At 37.3% G+C, this 20,628-nt stretch overlaps 2 protein-coding genes across 2 annotated transcripts in view; one reads left to right on the top strand and one right to left on the bottom strand.

The window, feature by feature from the left end:
• The window catches only part of ETFA (electron transfer flavoprotein subunit alpha), a 77,124-nt gene that overhangs the window by 7,088 nt on the left and 49,408 nt on the right, over positions 1-20,628 (top strand). The window contains exons 2-8 of the mRNA XM_038581082.1: positions 7,318-7,464; positions 9,832-9,913; positions 10,016-10,098; positions 16,250-16,349; positions 17,574-17,684; positions 18,314-18,415; positions 18,754-18,822. Coding sequence (XP_038437010.1) covers positions 7,318-7,464; positions 9,832-9,913; positions 10,016-10,098; positions 16,250-16,349; positions 17,574-17,684; positions 18,314-18,415; positions 18,754-18,822 — 694 coding nt within the window. The remainder of the gene's footprint in view (positions 1-7,317; positions 7,465-9,831; positions 9,914-10,015; positions 10,099-16,249; positions 16,350-17,573; positions 17,685-18,313; positions 18,416-18,753; positions 18,823-20,628) is intronic.
• Positions 12,748-14,663, bottom strand: LOC102153224 (non-structural maintenance of chromosomes element 4 homolog A-like). The gene is given in 4 exon segments (XM_038581097.1): positions 12,748-12,819; positions 12,822-13,249; positions 13,252-13,626; positions 14,645-14,663. Coding segments are annotated over 4 exon segments (894 nt in total).

Genomic DNA, 20,628 nt, shown 5'->3' on the forward strand with positions numbered 1-20,628 from the left:
TGTATATCTTCTTTGGTGAGGTGTCTGTTCAGATCTTTTGCCCATATTTAAAAATCAGTTTGCTTCTTATGGTTGAGTATTAAGAGTTCTTTGTGTTCTTTTCAGTGATGGCCTTTTATCAGTTATGCCTTTTGCAAATCTTTTTCTCCCAATCTGTGGCCTGTCCTCTCATTTTTTTGATGAAGAGGTTTTTAAAATCAGTGTTCAATTCATTTATTAGATATTTCCTCTGGGCTAGACACTGAAGTAGAAGCTGGGGTTATAGTGGTAAGAAAATAAAATATGGCCCCTGCCCTCAAAATCAAGTGGAGACAAAATAATCAGAAGTATAGTCACGTGTGGTAAGTGCTACATATAATGAAGGCAATTCAGTGTATTGTATTGGGTAGCAAAGTTAACTAGTCTAAGGAGACCCAAGAAACCTTTTATACGTAGCTGACTTTTATCAAGAATTTGTGTTCCGGCCACTTTTCCCGTATTTCAATTCTCACAACTCTGTGAGGTTATCATCATCATCATTTCATCTCTATTTTATGATCAGGGAACTGAGACACAGAGACGTTACAGTGGAGGTGGAAGTCTAAAGCCAGGCAGGGTGGCTCCAGAGCCTGTACTCTTTACTACTGCACTGTACTAAGGCTTCTTGGAAAGATTGGCATTTAAGCAGAAAACTTAAGGATGATTGACTGGAAGCTAATCAGGTAACAGAGGAAGAGGTCCTCTAGGTAGACGGAACAATATGAGGGAAGGCTTGGGGTCAGAGAGAGCAGGGCAAGTTCAAATATCTGAAAATAAGGTGTAAATGGAGAGAGAAATATATGGCTAGAGAGGTAGATCACACCATAAAATAAATGCCTGGTAAGCCAACCTAAAAAGAGCTTACTAATCCTAATGGGGCAGGAAGCAATTGATATGTTTTAAGCAGGGGAATAATGTGCTAGAGTTGTGTCATGGAAAGATCAGTGGGAGAAATGGATTGGGGCAGGGGGGGAAAGCTGGGTTGGGAGATGTTTGGAGTGATCTAGGAGAGGGATAATGACCTGCAACAGGTGGTGGCATTGATGATGGAGAGAAGTGAATGGATTTAGGAGATACTATATTTAGAAGGGGAGAATTGTTAGGACTTTAGCAGTTGATTGGATGTGAGGGTTGAGAAGAAACCCTCTGAATGTGACTCTCAGATCATGGTTTGGGCAGCTTGTTAGAGAGTGGTGCATCCCCTGAAGAATTCTGGAGAAGCAGTGTGGTAAGGGGTTAGAGGATCAGGGGAAAGAGGAGTTAAGATTTTGATCTGCTTAGTTGGAGAGTGTTTGAGAAGTTAGGCAAGTTAAGCAGTTGGATGTACAGAAGTAACTTAATTTTAGGTCCAGCGCTTGGGAACAAGATTTAATATCTCTTTCCTCCAATATATACATGATTCTTTTTATAGGTGATAAATTATAAATTAAGCCATGGCAATGAGAATAGTCAATAATTTTGAATATTCTGAGAGAATAAGTAAGGTGAAGCCTGAAAAGTATCTATTGGTAATTTTGGTGTGAATTGGAATGGAAGGTGGGGCTGTGGGTTTTTAATTTTGGCTTCTTTAAAATTGGGAGAGCATGTTGATGGGAAGGAGCCCTGGAAAATGGGAGAGGTTGGAGATCTTGCTGAGAGATTAGAAAGAATTCTTCTGCTAGATTTGAGAGGACAGACTTGAGAGCCCAGATAAAGTGATCTGTAGCAGCTTCCATTTTGATAGGACAGGGGTGGGAATTTCTGTTGGATATCAGGAAGGCGAAGCAGGTCCCCTCTAATGGCTTCAGTTTTCATTGTTGAATAAAATAGAAAATGAAGCTCTCAGGGTAGGAAGCATACTCTGTTGGCATTTGACAAACATCAGAAGGGGATATTTGACACAGTTGCCCTGGCGAGTGAGAGTACCAACAGGGATAGCATCGTGACATTGTCAGGCAGTTTTGAGGGCCCACATAAGGTCAGGGACCCAGAACTTACGGTGACTGAAGCCTGCGTTAAGTTATTTAACTGTTTGGAAGAGGTTGGGATTCCTTTTTGGGCTGTTACCTTATTAAGTCCTTCAATAGTTCTCTTTAAATGTTTAATAATTTGGCTCCCTTTTCTCCATAAAAAAGAGGGCCTTAAAGTGTACAGATGCAGTGGATCATGAGATAATAAAATGTAACTTTTGTTTAAAAACCTTTTCAGTAATGGATCTGTACTTTTTGAATCTTTAGTGGCATCTATACCACTCCTCTACCTAAAGTAGGATTTTAAGGCTGTAGAATTTTTAGACCTGGAAAAGAGGGCTTTGGCATCTTTTTTGTTTGTTTGTTTCTTTTTTGAGCAGTGCTATTTTTTTTAAAAAGATTTTGTTTGTTTATTCATGAGAGAGACAAAGAGGCAGAGATGTAGGCAGAAGGAGAAGTAGACTCCCCTCGGGGAGCCCGATGCGGGATCACGCCCTGAGCTGAAGGTAGATGCTCAACCGCTGAGCCCACCCAGGTGTCCCTGAGCAGTGCTAGTTTTTAAAAATCAGGAAAATATCTGCTAAGTGAAATCTTATAGGAGTGACCCATATACCGGTTTTCCCTGCAGCTTTCCTATAAAACCTTTCATGAGGTTTTCACTTCACAGTTGAAGAAGCAATTGCCATTAACTTATAAAATTTTTGAAGTGTTCTCAGACCCAAAGATAACCTCTCTTAGGCTTTTCTTTTTTTCTTTTTTTAATATATATTTTTTAAATTTTTATTTATTTATGATAGTCACAGAGAGAGAAACAGAGGCAGAGACACAGGCAGAGAGAGAAGCAGGCTCCATGCACCAGGAGCCCGACGTGGGAATCGATCCTGGGTCTCCAGGATCGCGCCCTAGGCCAAAGGCAGGCGCCAAACCACTGCGCCACCCAGGGATCCCTTTTTTTTTTTTTTAAATATATTTTTTTTAAATTTTTATTTATTTATGATAGTCACAGAGAGAGAAACAGAGGCAGAGACACAGGCAGAGAGAGAATCTTAGGCTTTTCTGATATGATAGGACATGTCTTGTTAATGAATGCACAAAATAAATAGAGATAAATCACAGATGCCCACACAGTTCAAAGCTATGGTAGCTTGACTGCTGAGTGTAGTTTCAGGGAAAGAGCTTGATGGTGCCACTCTCACTGCTTTGGAGTGCACAATGCTTCAGGGTACAGCTGGCTGCAAAACAAATGTAATGCTGTTTTCGCTTTTCACTTTTTTCATAAAAAAGAAAATCCTCTTCAGATTTCTTTTGGTTAGTGAAAATAGGTAGGTCTTCCATAAAAGTGAAATGGCATAAAATGAACTTTTGAAAAGCTAGGGATATGTATATAAAACAGCTTAAAAGTGATGGTACTTTGATGTGAGCTAGTAATTAAAAACTCAGAATCTGGAGTCTGCTTACACATTTTTAAAAAATTACTTATTTGAGAGAGAAGAGCATGTGCATATGTGAGCGAGGATGAGTGGGAATAGGGGCAGGGGGAGAGAAATTCTCAAGCAGACTCCCCTTTGTGGGGCTGGATCCCGGGACCCTGAGATTATGACATGAACCAAAATCAAGAGCCAGCTGTTTAACTTGACTCTTTAACAACATGGATTTGAACTGTACCAGTCCACTTGCATGTGAAATTTTTTTTTTTTTTGGATAGAGTGCAATACTATAAATATTTTCTTATCTAATGATTTTATTTTCTCTAGCTTACTTTATTGTAATAATATAGCATGTAATACCTATAACCTACAAAATATGTGTTAATCGACTATTAATGTTATTGGGAAGGCTTCTGGTCAACAATAGGGTATTAGTTTTCAGGGAGTCAAAAGTTACATGTAGATTCTTGACTGTATCAAGGGTCAGTACTCTACTCCCCATGTTGTTCCGCGGTCAGCTCTCTCACTGTATATTTTGGTGTAGTTAATTTGGTTAAAGCAAAGCTGAGGAGCCATTCTGGCAACCCTGCTTGTCTGAGCTTTACTTTATCCTATGTGGTGGTTCCTGAGGTGTGCCTCCCTGGAACCCTTAGACGTCTATGGAATGTAGTTTGAAGTCCTTTGAACTAGTTCATCTCCCTCAATTTGCAGATAAAGAAACTGGGCTCTAGATTGAGGCATAACATTTTAAAAGCTACAGACCAATTTCTCTTGCTACACACAACTATTATTGCTGAATTAAGCCACATAACCATGTTTAGGTGCCAAAGCTTCTCTTTAGGTGGTATCTGAGGAATAAAAGGTAGAACTGAGTTAGAAAGAAGCTCAGTATTAAAAACTATACGGAGTCAGTTGGTAAAGTATATAGAATGCCTGTATGGTGTATATAGTAATTAGTAAAGATTAATCAGGTAGATGAACCAAGTGGATTCTTACGAATATTTTGTTGTTGTTGTTTACTCTTATAATTTTGAATGGTCTTTTAATAAGAATATACAGTATCCCCCCTAGAAGCTCTAAAAAGCTTGATGATTCCTTGGGAGAACTGCCTAATTGTCTTATGATAGAACTATAATTTATGGCAAATATGGGCCTTCTGCCACCAAATCTTGGATTTATTCTTCAGATAGTGATGGAAATCTCATAATTTTTATGGTAAATGGTGTGTGAAACATCACAATATGGTGTCTGATATATATTGGTAATAAGTAGTTTATTACTGGCAATTCTTGTGAAATGTGATTTAAATAATAAATTAGGCCATTGAGTCTTTATTAGAGTTCATTGCAAGATACTGTGCTCTTCTGATTAAAAAGAAGAGAAAGTACTACATATTTCTACAGATGTAGATTTTAAAAAGTTGTATTAGATTCTTTGATGAATAGGCACGGTATTTCTAAGAACTTTGATTCCATCTCAAGAATTGTGACCTGTTGTGAATTGCTACAACTTTCTGGAGAACAGTTTGTGTCAGTGAGTATTAAAACCTTTAAAAATGTGCCTGTTTCTTGATCTAACACCAATTAGAGCAATTTGTCATAAGAAAAGAATCATACGATATGCATACTTTAACCACCTCCTGTAAGAAAGCAGTTTTATTGTAAAAAAAAAAAAAAGTTATACAAGCAAGTACGTGATCTGGCAGCAACAAAAGTCTCATTTCTTCCTCCTTCTTTGCTTCCTTTGAGTAAACATAAAGGGAGGAAAAAGACAAATGCCATCCATGGTATATAATGCAGTGATTCCTTCCTCTGGCATATCCCTAGAGTCTCTGGTCCCCAGCTCTGGGATTGGTGCATCAAAGATAGAGATGATTAAGAGGACTGAGGAGGAGGTTGAGGATGAACTGATACAGGTAGGAAGCTTAGGGGAAGAAGGGTCCCTATAGCTTGTTGAAGGTTCCATTGAATCTAGCTTATTCTTCTATGGAGTCAGAGCAGCTAAGGTCTAGCCAGCTTCCAATCAGAAGGTTTTTCTAGAATAAAACATTCTCGTTTGTTGAGGATGAGTGCAAAGATTTAGTTATGAGGATGATCTTCTCTGCATTGCTTGTTTTTTTAAATGTATTTTATTACTATTTTTTAAAGTAATCTCTACACCCAGTGTGGAGCTCAAACCACAACCCTGAGATCAAGAATCACACGCTCCACTGACTGAGCCAGCCAGGTGCCCCTGTGTTGTTTATAATAATAAAAAGCTACTAATTACCAAATATATTAAAGGACTGGCAAAACTGGTATATTCATATACTTCACCAATACAAAGGTGAAGAATATTAAAATATAGCAGCTGGTATGTACAGTATAGTAATGAAAATGAAAAAATATGTATTTTGAAAATTTAATTGTGTAATGAGCATTTTAAATTTGTGAATTATACAAATATATGTACATTATAATTTGTAAATATCCAGCTCTGGGTATAAATGTTAAACCATGCTTTCCTCACTCCAACTCCAGATCAAAGATTTTTGTTGAAGTAAGCCATATAGCTATGCCATTTGATCCTCAATGGCTCTTTTTCTCATTTCTCATTGTGATTTTTCACAAGGATAGTTCCAGAATTTTATTATTCCGTCACAGCTATGGTGCCCTTCCTCATGTTTTCACTAGACAGGAACACCTGAACTTCTTCCCTTCTTCCTTTTGATTTTATAATTCATGATCTGGAACCCCCCAGCATTTTGTATTTCTTCATTAATTGAAAAACTGTTCCCATAATTGTATGTAAGCAAATCTTATTTCCCTTAAAATCTTTGAGTACGGTGACCATTCTTGTTCATCTTTGTGTTCCTGGTGTTTGAAATTCTTCCAGATGACCTTGAACTATTTATTAGTGGTCTCTTGATAGTCAACAGTAGGTACAGATGGGTCCTGGTTGGTTTCAAGATACGGTTTTGCAAGCTTCTTTTTTGAATTCAGAAACATGTTTAAACAATTGAAACCCAGCAAGATTACTATGTGGTGTTGTATTTTAAAGACATATTTACATTATCAGTTACTTGGGTGTTGAATATATTATGCCTGAAACAATAGAAAGCAGCTTTAGTAATTGATTTCAAACCCATTATTTCTGGATATACTGTATCTTTAGCAGTTTTGCTGCAAGTGAATGTACTTGGTAATAGTTGGATTCCTCATTCTTAATAGGTTCCACTTAAGAATTTTATATTTATTTTATTTTTTTATTTTTGAGAGGGAGCGAAAGCACGCATGCCTGAGTGGGGATGGGGGTGAGGGTCAGAGGGGGAGAGAGAGAGAGAGAGAGAGAATCTCGAGCAGGCTCCACACTCAGCGCAGAGTCTGAAATGGGGCCCAATCTCATGACTGAGATCGTGACCTGGGCGGAAATAAAGAGTTGCATGCTTAACCAACTGAGCCACCCAGGCCACCCCTCGAACTGAGGATTTTATTTATTTATTAGCACGAGTGGCAAAGCGGGACGGAGGGAGAGGGAGGAGCAGACTCCCTGCTGAAAAGGGAGCCTGACAAGGGGCTCCATCCCAGGACCCTGGGATCATGACTTGAGCTGAAGGCAGACGCTTAACTGACTGGGCCACCCAGGCGCCCCTCTACTTAAGAATTTTAATTTAGATGTAGTTAGCGATTTCTCATTGAGCATACAATATTCAGAAGCTTAGATTAGTGGGAGCAATTAAATTTTTCTGACAATACAAATTTGTGTTTTCTCTTTTTTAGGAAAGAATATTAGTAATAGAAAATAGACACAAATAGCTTAATTTTTGCCATTAAGGAAGTACTTTATGAATACATTTATAGAACTGAGTGTTGTGTACAGTTGTTTTTTTAAAGCACACATGCTTAACAATTAGAGGTAAACCTTTTCTTTTTTTTTCCTTTTAGGCCTCACTGCTACGATTTCAGAGTACCCTGGTAATAGCCGAGCATGCAAATGATACCCTAGCACCCATTACATTAAATACCATCACTGCAGCCAAACATCTTGGAGGTGAAGTGTCTTGCTTAGTAGCTGGAACCAAATGTGACAAGGTGAGAAATTTTTAAGGTCAACCATAGCAAATATAATCTCCATCAAGAGACAGGGAAAGATGGCAACAGAGAATTATGCTGAGGACTGTAACCCAAACTGGGCACTAATCCTCATTAAATGGCCAATGTCACAGTCATTACTACATGTGAAAAAGGAACTAAAAGGTTTGCTCACTAAGCATTCTGTCTTTTGAAATGAGGTAAAATACTTGATTTAGTTCCACTGGCACCATCATGTGCCATCAGGTACCAAGTAGAATGATAATATTTGAGTTTGAGGTTAATAGCCGATCCCTTTTGTGTATTGATGAATATACTAGCTAATTGCTTTTAATTCCTGAAAGTGGTAAATCTGCACAAAGTATCATCGGTACTAATTTTTACTTGGTGTAAGAATTCACAGGTAAGTATTATGCTTTTCAAACTGTAGCTGTTACTAAAAGATTATTTCATTTTCGTTGTTGAGGAAATGAGATAACAGCTTTGTAAACTAACCCTTTAGAAGGGTGCTATAATACGATTTGCAGGATTCGTACCACTGGGCATGGAATCATGCTTCAATTCAGTTGAATCACCAGTTCTCTCCTGTACTACACAGGAGTTGCCAGGTGTGCAGTTGGGGACTTGAACCTCAGAGGAAGAAATCTGGAAAGAGTATGTTTCTTTTTAGAGGATTTTATTTTTTATTAAATGGCATTGCCTCAGAACATGTGGTATAATGCAGATGCAGAATGCAGGCGTCACTACTATCTTACGTGAAATCAGTATCTTGAAAGAATGTACTCTAGCAGGTTTGGGGTTAAGTTGTATGGACTTCTTTACCTAAATCCTGCTAACAACTATAGCATCTTTTATTTATTTGATAGTAACCACGATGTATGATGACATGAGTAAGCTTTTTTTGGTTGCCCTGCTTTTAGATTTAATGTAAGTTCTGGGTTTGGTTATTTGACTGTGATTTTAAATAAATATTCAGATATTTTAAAAATATTTGAAATGCTATTTTATTTACACTATTTTGAGAAAAATCAAAGCAGAAATAATTTTCTCTTTAGTTACAATCTTACTGGTTTGTCACATTCTAATCTGAAAGAAAAACAGTACCTGTATAAGGAGACTTTTAATAGCCTAAGCAGATTTCAGTTTTATGTTTTTTTGGTAGCTATTTATCGTAAGTAGCAAGTGATTTTTCTATGTAGTGCCAGAATTTTTTGCTGGTAAAAAAGATCATTTTGATAGAAGACAGTGTGCCAGTGAATACTTGGTGCAGCAGAGGTACTTTTGCAACCTCGGAAACAGTGAATATTCTTGCAGCCTTTCCTTCCATTGAAGGAGGCAGGAGGCACAGCTTTTTATGCCTGCTCATCGGGGAATTGGCATGGAGGTAAAGAAGAAGACAGAAGACCATGATGTGATGTTTCTGTCTCTGCTAAAGCAGAAGCCAGTCTTGCTGTAATTTAGAGAATTAAAAGGGGGCATTCCTATTTTTTTTTTTTTTACATTTTTTAAATTCAAATTCAATTTGCCCACATGTAGTATGACACTCAGTGTTCATCCCATCAAGTGCCCTCCTCAGTGCCTGTTGCCCAGTTACCCCCCACCAACCTCCCCTTCTGCAACCCTTTGTTTCAAAAGGGGAAATTCTGCTTGCCTTCTGTATATAGGAAATCTGAGTAAACAAAAAGCTTTCTCAGAACTTCATTTTGATTCCACACAGGAAAAATGAGAAATTGAAATAAAAATTATTTTGCTTTATTATAGATACATACATGTAACTCGGCAGGAAATTAGAAGTTGACAATGGACCATCATATAAGATTTTTCTATTGCCTAAATTCACTAATTTTAATACCAGCAGAAATTACTATTGCCAAATAAAGTGCAGTGGCCTGTAAACCAGTGTTGTTAAGTCCTGTTCTTTACGTCTAGGAGGCCCATTGGCTGTGTTATTGTGTGTGTGTATGAGAGAACCTAACCATTGCCTCATTTTCACTGTTTCTTTTCTTTTTTTTTTTTTTCACTGTTTCTAAAATGATGAATTTACCGTTGCATTTAATGAGGTAAAAAGTACAATTTATAACTAAATTTGAATAGAGAGCTGCGCTAGTTTTGGCTTATCAGTTAATACTTTTTTTTTTTTTTTTTCCAAGGCAGGAATTTTTGTTTAGGGTCAATTGGTAGTAAGATTAATTAGCCTAAGTTTTTTTTTTTTTTAATTAAATAATTTTCTTTTTTCCCCTAAGTCCTTTTTCTGATAAGAACGATTTCTGTAGTTGGCCATTAATATCTTATGCTCTGTTGATTTTTGTAGTGGTGGCTCTATTTATATTTTTCTCTTAGATAATTAAAAAACTCTTTTAATTATAGGTGGCACAAGATCTCTGCAAAGTAGCAGGTGTAGCCAAAGTTCTGGTGGCCCAGCATGATACATACAAAGGCCTCCTTCCAGGTGAGATTTTCCAGTGGAAAAAGTTTAGTATCTAAAGTATGCTTAAATATAAGAATATGAAAATATTATGAAATGTGTTTATAAAATGTGTTTAATTCTCAGAGGAACTGACGCCATTGATTTTGGCAACTCAGAAGCAGTTCAGTTACACACACATCTGTGCTGGAGCATCTGCCTTTGGAAAGGTGAGAAGATCGAGAATGTGGATGGAATCTGATGTCATTATTTCGATGGGTTAGATTTCGTTGTGTTGAAAATGTGCAACAGACTCTGTTTAGATAGCTAATCCTGGCTTTCTGAATTAATATGATAGTTTTGCTAAAATTCTTTTAAGTCTTTCTTACAATTTTTGTAAAGATGCAATCTTTTCAAATTTTTCAGATTTTATCACAGAGACAACTCTATTCTTTCAAGATTTTGTCATAATTTACTAGAACGCCACTTCCAGATTTTCAAATTTTCTCATTGAGAAAACTCTAGGATATTTTTAAAAATTACTTTTTTTGAAAACAGTGTTGAACTGTGTGCATGTGAATGTCATTTATAGTGGTAACCCATCTTAAGCAATGGTTTATTTAAGTGGTTGATGGGCCAAATTCTATCTACTTGGGGAATTTGGAAGGGCTGTGTAGTAGTTGAAAACATCATTAGGGATCCCTGGGTGGCGCAGCGGTTTAGCACCTGCCTTTGGCCCAGGGCGCGATCCTGGAGACCCGGGATCGAATCCCACGTCGGGCTCCCGGTGCATGGAGCCTGCTTCTCCCTCTGCCTGTGTCTCTGCCTCTCTCTCTCTCTCTCTGACTATCATAAATAAATAAAAATTAAAAAAAAAAAAAAAGAAAACATCATTAGTGTAAAGAAAGCTGTAATCTGATGCACATTGTGATATGTCTGGAGAAAGAATTATCAGATGATTATCTGCATGAAGTTTTTTAAAAAAAGAGAGAAAGTAAGGGGAGCCCAAGAGAATTTGTCAGTGGGTTGTTCTTGCTTTCTGTGGACTTGGGTATTCTAGCTCCCTTTTCTTTTTACCCATTCTTAATAAGCTGCAGGTTTTAGTTTTACTTTTAAAGATTATAAATTAGGTTGTACACAAATACGTTTGTATTATAAAGGATACATATAGATAGTAATATGCAGAGCAAGGTATCAAATTCCCCTTTTCTTCCCAACTGCCTCTTCCTAATTCAGAAGTATAGGTGTTAACAAATTGTACATTCTTTTAGTCTTCTTGCTGTGGATTTTGAAATTATAATACCCACACAAATCTTTTTTTTTACTCCTAAAATATATTAACATATCATGAATTGTTTTGTGACTGGTGGTTTTTACTTAAGAATGTATCTTGAAAATATTTGCTCATGTCCGTCTCATTTTCTATGGCCATATAGCTTTTAGCTGTACATCTTTTTAGCCAAAGATGGACAGTTTAGGTTGTTTCTAATTTTTTACATTTATAAACCTGCTACAAAGGAAGAGTCCTTATACATACATCCTTATATACATATGCTGCTATTTACTTAAAATAGAGCTCTAGAAGTGTAATAGTTGGGTCAAAGACTGTGTGCTTTTAAAATTTTGATATATATTGCTAATTGCTGTCTTAAGAGGAGGTCTCAGGTTACATTCCATTAGTTGCATAAGAGAGTACCTTGCCAACATCTGGTATTTAAAATTTTAACATTTTCCCCTCAATCTGATGGGTAAAAAACTCTATCTTTTTAAATTTTGCATTTATCTGATCATGAGATCAAATATCTTTTCATATAGTTATGGTTTTTATTTCTTCTTTGAGTTTTCTCAATTTGACTTTTTTTTCCGTTTACTATAATAATTCTGATGTAATTGATTTTAAAATATGAGTTTGAGGAATAAGATATAATATCTTAAATCACTAATCATGTTGAGTGATGATAACTGTGAGCTTCCAAGACATTGATCTCTTCTCTTACAAATGAGTAGTGTTAGGGAATATTTATTTGTGATGTGGTATTGCTTCTAGATATGAATCACTGCAAACCATGTAGAGAACTTGCAGAATAACTCCTGTAAATTGCTGTAGTTTGTTTTTTACCTTTAGAATTATCAATTTGAACTCACTAAATTTTTTCTTTTAAAGTTAACAGAATTTCTAGGCAGTAACGATAGTCTACAATGTAAATTCATGAGTTTAATGAACAATTATCCTTTTATTATTAGGTTGTCATATTACAGACTATCATAAAGTTTTGGTTTTTTTAATAGTATTTAGTAACTGATAAGTAAAATGGCTCCATAGACCTATATGACCTTCGGCTAGTCATTTTACCTTCCTGAAGTCTGTTTTTCCTTATATGTAAAATGATGCAGTTTGACCAAGTGATATCCAAGGTCTACCAAGTAGAGATGTTAAAAAAAAAAAGGAATGCGTTTCCAGAGTAAGGGTTGCCCTTACTCTGGAGAAGATTAAGTTAGAGGATTAACATCCAACTTTCTGTTATAGATGTGCATTGAACTAAATGATCTTTGTGGACTGTTCTGAGAGTTTTGATTCTGTGCTAGATGATTTAACCGATTTCATGAGTCTTGAGTTTGTGTTGACAATTCTTTTAAAAGATTATTAACCAAGAAAGGATGTTTGTTGCATCTCATTAGCTAGATTTTAATAGTCTGACTTTTTTTTTTTATGGCAGTGAATTTCCTTTAATCAAAGACAACCATGACAAATTCATTAACTATCAAAAGCTACAGTTTACTAAAAACAATGTCTTTAAAAATGTTTAATCATACAATATATACAATACATGCTGCTTCCCTTTTTGGATTTCACTATCCATCTGAGTCCTTTGCTGGCGTCAAGTGCTTAGCCTCTGCTGGCTTTGGCCTGAAGCAATCACAGGCTCTGATATCTCGAAGGTCTTCACATCTCCTCCCAGTCACGGTAGCTCAGAGCTATAATTCCTTGATTCCTAATTTGGGTGTTTTGGTCAATTCCCTCACTTTCTTCATTAATATTAACAGGTTCTATTATTGGTAGTCGGTCTTGGTCAAGCTTTATTCTTGCAAAACCATCCCTTATAATGAAGGAAACATGAAAGATGTTTTCTGCTATTCGGGGGAAAGAATGTGGATCAACCACAAAATTAAAGAACAACATAGGAGTATCGGGATCTTCTCGGAAATATGTCTGCAACAATCCCAAAATTCTTTCCACTTCTTTCTCTGTCGCTTCTTGATGTGATTCTTCCATTTCACTTAACTGGTCAGGCATTGTCTTCTATTCTGTCGTGGGACCTTTTCTTGGACGTTCACTTCGTGGCTTTGGCACAGGGAACTCTCCTTGTATTGAACCCAACAGAAGTGGAATGTATGGGTTTTACTAAAGGTGTTTTCTGCTCTTTTGCCTGATATTTTCCAGGAGTCATAGACTATGAATTCAAAATCAGAACTATCTTCATCACGGATGAGTTCTTCAGCTTCTAGTGGATTTACACCCATATGTGTCTGTAGAGTTTCAACATATCTTAACATATCAAATGAGTTCAGATCAGAACGCAGTTGCTTTGCTTTCTCTTTGCCCAAATCTGAAGCCAAAACGAGAAACTGGGCATCTAGGACTGCTTCTCTTGCTCGGGACACTCCATTAAACAGAGTGTTGGCCTCTTCAAGGACCTCTGTTAATTTGTCTCTGGCATTCAGTATATCCTCCCGGTTTTCTCTAAGCTGCAGGAACTCTCAAAGGAGCCCGGCCGCCTCTCGCCTTCACCCAAGGGGCTCCCGGGCTCGTGCAGCCGCAGACGAGCGCTCCTAACGGCGGCTCCCAAACTTTGCAAGCCCGGAGGCCCCGAGAGGGCGAGTGGGGCCGCCCTGAGTTTCGGAGTGGGCGGTGCAGGTGCGGTGCCGCCCGAGGTTTCGGACAGCTCCCTGGTGGCGCGGCCCCTGCCAAGGTCGCACAGCGGGGCCACCCCGCGCGAGCAGACCCAGTGCGGCCGGACCGCCGGGCCTGCCTAATAGTCTGACTTTAATTGCTGTGTTGTAACATACGAAATGTTTTGAAAACAAGGGTTACATAAGAGTAGCTGGTGTAGTCTCTGAATGGGTTTGGAATGAGAAAGAGTCCATTAGGTGAAGCTAAGTAATCTGCTCTGTAACAGTCCTTTACCAACTGTGGTTTTGAGTTAGCACCCTTTTATACCGGTATGCTAGAATTTAAAAATCTGTCATCTTTTTGCCTATGAAAAAACACCCTGACAGTTGTTGCCTTTCCTCCCCTGAAACCATGTGGTCAAGCCTGTTTGGATGGCGTAGAGATAGATGATCTACCTTCTCAGGATACTTAAATGAAGGATCAGACCTGGAGAAACATATGCCTCTAAGCATGGTGGCAAATCTTTTTCAAGGTGTGCTGAAATTAAACAAGGGATAATGGAAGTACAAAAGATACTAAGTTTCAAGCAATTTAGAAAGTTTAAGACTATAAAAAGAGACAGACTGTGTTTGTAAAAGAATTTGCTCAGCCAGGTAACAATATTCCAGTAGTATTTCCTGAATAGTTAAAGAAGGTGATTTCAGAAATGACTGCATGAAGCAGGCTTTAAGTACTGTCAAATTTGATTTCTTTTGAAAATAGGTATCTTCTAAAATTCTTATTTACCAAGTTAGAAGTATGTTTAATGGCACTTTGTTTTCCCAAACGCTTTATTTTTTGAGCGATCTTAATTTTTCTCATTGTGATTTTATAAACTGTGGTACTCTTCAGTAGCTCTGTCATGGTTAAAGGAGACCTGCTATATAATGAAGATAAAAATAAACTGAAAATTAGGAAATCTTTCCTGTTGTACATATGACAGGTGGAAAATTGACTGAGAACACTTGTTAGTATCAGTATATATAGAACCACTTACTAGATACAGGGTAGGAACACAAGAGGAATAGAAGACACAAACCTCTACCCTGGGGGTGCTTATAAGTTTACTTGAGGATCAATGTATAGTATGTATATTAAAATTATTTTAAAACAAACTACATGTTAATGCAATTAAATAGTATAATTGTACATGCTTGTAGGAGGATACAGAATAAAGGAGTAATCTTGGGAGAAGTATTAGAGAACAAAGAGTGTTTGGGGACAGAATTCAGGAGAGGAACTTGAACACTGTTGCAGTGAGAGTTTGCTAGAGATGGTGTCATGTACCAAGTTCAGGAGATGCCATGGAGTAAGCTCTGTGTAGAAAGCAGTGTAGAATTCAGCTTTCCATTTGTTTGATAAAAGCAATGTGGGGCGCCTGGGTGGTTCAGTCGGTTAAGGGACTGGCTTAGGCTCAGATCACAATCTCAGGGTCCTGGGATGGAGCCCCCAGCTGGTCTCCCTGCTTGGCAAAGAGTCTACTTCTCATTCTTCCTCTGCCCCCCCCTCCGCCCTCCTGGTGGGGGACACGTGTGCGACCTCTCTCAGATAAATAAATCTTAACTTGAAAAAGAAAGCAATACTTAACTTTTTGGATTACATTTAGATGATAGAAACCTTTGAATCCAGAAAGTATGGACATTCTGTCTTCACTAAAATTCTGTTCTAGAGCCCTAGGGTTTAGAATTTTAGACTAAAGGCTAGGAATTCTCTTTCTGTCATTGGTGAGGTGAAGTAACTGAGACCTGGGGATATTGTGGCTTTCCCAGAGATCTCTACTAGTGAGGGCAAAGTTATCACACATACCTATGTCAGAGAGATGTTGTATGCATATACAAGGAAAAGCATTTACATTAATTTTGTTGCTCCCGTATGTATTATACAGGCTGTGCTTCACCTTTCTCATTCTTGTTTGTTTTATGGTTACATAGGATTCCATGATATAGATGAGGTATAACTAAGAAGCCTATCCTCTGTTGATGGGTATTTAGGTTAGTTTTGATCTTTTTGATGTAATATTGATTTTTAATAAGACGAAATGTCTGCTTTGAGATTTTTTCTTTCATATATATTAAGTAAATATATACATGTATAATATTTTCTAGTACTTGAGAATTTTATTACTCTTTTAAATATTTTTCTGTTTTACCTAAATTCAGTAATCCAAGATGGTCATACTTTGTGAGTGATGTTCATTAAAGCAAATATCGTATCTTATAATTCAACATACTGAGTTAAGATGGTTTATTACTGTATAACTCATAAAACTCTTAATTAATCTCAAAGACTATCCAAAAAGCTTGAAGTTTTGGTATGTCTAAAGATGCATATGAAATAAAAAATATTTGAATTAAAATTTCTACAGAATATGCATTTAGAAAATGTTAGTGTCGATAGTTGATAGCCATCTGTAAGTGTGTATGTGTGTAATTCACTATTTTTGCTTTTAGAACCTTTTGCCCAGAATAGCAGCCAAACTTGATGTTGCCCCAATTTCTGACATCATTGCAATCAAGTCTCCTGACACATTTGTGAGAACTATTTATGCAGGTGAGTACCCAAGGAAAAGAATTAATCAACCTGTTAACTTTTCATGAATTTTAAAAGCAGAAATTAATTTGAAGATAGGATTTTAAACAAGTCATACACTTGCTTTAAATGGACCATCTTAAAGGTTTTTTTTGTTTTTTTTTTTCTTAAAGATTTTATTTATTTATTCATGAGAGACAGAGAGAGGCAGAGACATAGGCAGAGGGAGAGGCAGGCTCCATGTAGGGAGCCCAATGTGGGACTTGATCTCAGGACCCCAGGATCATGCCCTGCGCTGAAGGCAGATGCTTAACCACTGAGCCACCCAGGCATCCCTAAGGTTTTTGAGACAAATCTTAATCTTAGAATTGCTTCTAGACCATGACATGAAATTCTTTTTAATAGATTCAGAGCACAGTTCTTTCTTGCTTATTCAGTTTATAGAGCGATGAGATTTTTCCAGTCATCAATAAAAATTAGATTCATTATTCAATATATTTTGTTAGTGGCACCTGAAGAAGCAAAACTTTAACTTAAAAAAATATATAGTATTCTTAATCTTCACAGCTTCTACTCCGTTTCCATCTGCATTAGGAAATTCATTTCAGTGTCTCTAGTTGATCTTTTGTAAGCCCACTGGTCCCTAGTGGGGCTAGAGAAGGCAGTGAACTCTTTGTTCTTTCTGAGTGCAGTTGTGTGTTTCAATTTAATGGTCAATTCTCAAATTAGATCTTTCATCTTTAGTAGAGTTAGGGGATATATGGGTGAAGTTTAGGTCACTCTTATGTGATTGCTAATCCATAATAAATGTCTTAAATTCTTTTAAAATCCTGGCATATCACACCTCTTGTTCTTTATGCCCTATCATGTTTTCATTTATTTTCCTCTTTTAGCAAGCCTAGTAGCTGCATTCTCATATTGTTGAGTTACTGACTGTGTTTTTGGAGAAGGAAGCTTTTGTCTATATTCCTTTTAGGAAGAGTATGCCTTATTAGTGTGGCTGCCTAGGTTATTCCAATTTCTTGCTTCCAGGAACCCTTGTCCTACTTGTAAAAATACCCAAGGTTATATAAATAACTACTGATACGTTTCTTTAATGTTATTGTACTTTTTCGTGTACCTAGTAGAGGTAGAAAACAACTGGTCCACAGTTATTTATTTCTTCTTTTCATGAAGTAAATTCTGAACCTCAAAGGAATACTTGCCTTCCATGGGTGATTTTTAAAAAATAAATGTGTATTTCAGGCAATGCTATATGTACAGTGAAGTGCGATGAGACCGTGAAGGTGTTTTCTGTCCGAGGAACATCTTTTGAAGCTGCAGCAACAAGTGGAGGTAGTGCCAGTTCAGAAAAGGGTGAGTGTTCATTTGAAGTTTTTTGTTTGGTTTTGTTTCTTGGTTTTTAGTTCACTGATTATATTAGAATAAGAAAAAAAAAAAAAAAAAGAATAAGAGATGGCCTCTGGTTAAATTTCTAATGCAGACTGTCTGAGAGCTCAGTCTAAATAATATTTCCAAGCATTCCAAAAATAAGAAATATTTATAATGTGCCTTTATCATATAATTTTTGGTACTAGGATAGATCAAAGGGGTGTTTAGTTTTACTTTCTCTTACTGTTTCCTATTATAATACTTGAGAGACTTGGTATAATAAAAGAATGTAATTACTAGTGAATGTAGAGAGGGTGTTACTCTTTAATATTTATAGATATCTTACTTGGACCTCATAGAGGGTTATTCCAGTTTTATAGATAGACTCAAAATTAAGTAACTTCTCAAAAGACATATAGCTAATGAGGTGAAGGCTGGAATCTAATCCCTTCAATTCTTTCCAAAAAAACAGAGAATAAAATTAGAAGCACAAAAAATTCACAGAAACTAACAAGCTTAAATTTCATGGAATTAATTCTTTATGTGTTTCTCTTAAAAGTTACTGTTACTGAATTTTAACTCCCAGCCATTGTTATCTGTATCAATGTACACAGCATCAAGTACTTCCTCAGTGGGGATAGCAGAATGGCTTGACCAGAAATTAACAAAAAGTGATCGACCAGAGCTAACTGGTGCCAAAGTGGTAGTATCTGGTGGTAAGTGGAATATTGTAATTTATTAATTTTAAAAGATGTTGTATACTTAAAAATACTTTGATTTTATTAGTGTTTATTATAGAGGAGCACAGATATTTTTTTTCAGATGTAAGAAGTAGATAAGTTGCAAGTATTATTCCGATTTTACCAATTAGGAAAATGAAACCATGAGCTTAATAACCTAGTTTGGGCTCTCAGATGCACATCGGTATGGCTAGCACCAGGGGGAGCATGGCACAAGTCATCTCCATAGCTGTATAGAATGGAGTTTATGTTTCCATTATAGATTGGGGTTTATGTTTACTTAATTTGCTGTTTCTTTTTCCCAACTTAATAAGGTCGGGGTTTGAAGAGTGGAGAGAACTTTAAGTTGTTATATGATTTGGCAGATCAACTACATGCTGCAGGTAAAGTTATTTTCTTGAGTAAAAAATTACTCCCTTTTTGTTGGAAGTATTTTTTCTAACTTCATTTATATGTGAGTCACTCAAGGCTGCAGATGAGCTTTATTTGATTTTCAGATTTTCTCTCTGAAATGATTTTTCTTAGTCTCCAGGTAAAGGGTATAGCATTCAGTGCAGAGAGGGTCCCTTGTGCTTTTTTATTGTTTATGTGACACTATATTCGCAAAACCTTTGTTGTTTTTCCATTAAAAAAAAAATTTAAATGTCAGCTTCAGTACCTACTTCAGATTCAGGAATGCCTTTGTTTTTTCTCTTTATTGGTAGTGTAATATAAATCTCTCATAAAAATAGAAATTAACATTATTTAAAAATTATAGTTAATCATTTAGAGGAAAGATAGGACGTATTAAAAATGTACTGATGAGAGTGGAATGGTTTTTGAAAAATCAGAATTGGAAATTTTTTTAAATTATAGAACTATTACATGAATATATTCTTTTTACAATGGGGCTCCTGGGGGCGGGGGTCTGTTGGTTAAGCATCCAACTTCTGATTTTGGCTCAGGTCATGATCTCAGGATTGTGAGATCAAGCCTCATGTCAGGCTCCAAGCTGAGCATAGGGTCTGCTTAAGATTTTCATTCTCTCTCTCTCTCTCTCTCTCTCTCTCTCTCCCCCTCCCTCCCTCTCTCTCCCACCCCCACTCTGCCTCTCTAAAAAAAAAAGTCTCCATTCTTTTCTTTCTTCCCCCTTTTAGGAGTTTTGTTGTAACTTTCTAGGTTATGCTTTTGTTTATCTGAATGAAGGCATGGTATTGACTCTATAATCAGATGGTTTTATTTGAGGGTGTTTATTTCATTCATTTATCCTTCTTTTAAGGTTTTTTTTTTTTAATTAAAGATTTTACTTATCTATTCATGAGAGACAGAGAGAGAGAAGCAGAGACATAGGCAGAGGGAGAAGCAGGTTCCTCGCGGGGACCCCGATCCTGGGACTCTGGGATCATGTTCTGAGCCAAAGGCAGACGCTCAACTACTGAAACACCCAGGTGTCCCTAAGATTTTATGTTTTTGAGAGAGCAGGAGACACAGAAGGCACAAGTAGGGAGAGGGGCAGAGGGAGAGGGAGAAGCAAGCTCCCCACTGAGCAGGAAGCCTAATGTGGGGGGTCATTCCCATGACCCTGGGATCATGACCTGAACCGAAGGCAGAAGCTTAACTGATTGAGCCACCCAGGTGCCCCTCATTCATATTCTTTTTTTTTTTTTTTTTTTTATGATAGTCACAGAGAGAGAGAGGCAGAGACACAGGCAGAGGGAGAAGCAGACTCCATGCACCGGGAGCCAGACGTGGGATTCGATCCCGGGTCTCCAGGATCGCGCCCTGGGCCAAAGGCAGGCGCCAAACTGCTGTGCCACCCAGGGATCCCCTCATATATTCTTTAATTGAACAAATGTAGGGATCCCTGGGTGGCGCAGCGGTTTAGCGCCTGCCTTTGGCCCGGGGCGTGATCCTGGAGACCCGGGATCGAATCCCACGTCGGGCTCCTGGTGCATGGAGCCTGCTTCTCCCTCTGCCTATGTCTCTGCTTCTCTCTCTCTCTGTGTGACTATCATAAATAAATAAAAATTAAAAAAAAAATTGAACAAATGTTTATTGAGTGTCTGCCATATGTCAGGCATTATTTTAGGAACTGGGAAATGGCAGTGAGCAAAAATAAGCAAAGTCTCTGCCTTTGTGGAAGTTAAATTTGTATTTGGGTGAGACTAGACTTGTATTAGTTTCCTGTGGGTACTGTAACAAATTGCTGT

The sequence above is a fragment of the Canis lupus genome, chromosome 30, assembly GCF_011100685.1.
Source record: "Canis lupus familiaris isolate Mischka breed German Shepherd chromosome 30, alternate assembly UU_Cfam_GSD_1.0, whole genome shotgun sequence".
NCBI lineage: Eukaryota > Metazoa > Chordata > Mammalia > Carnivora > Canidae > Canis > Canis lupus.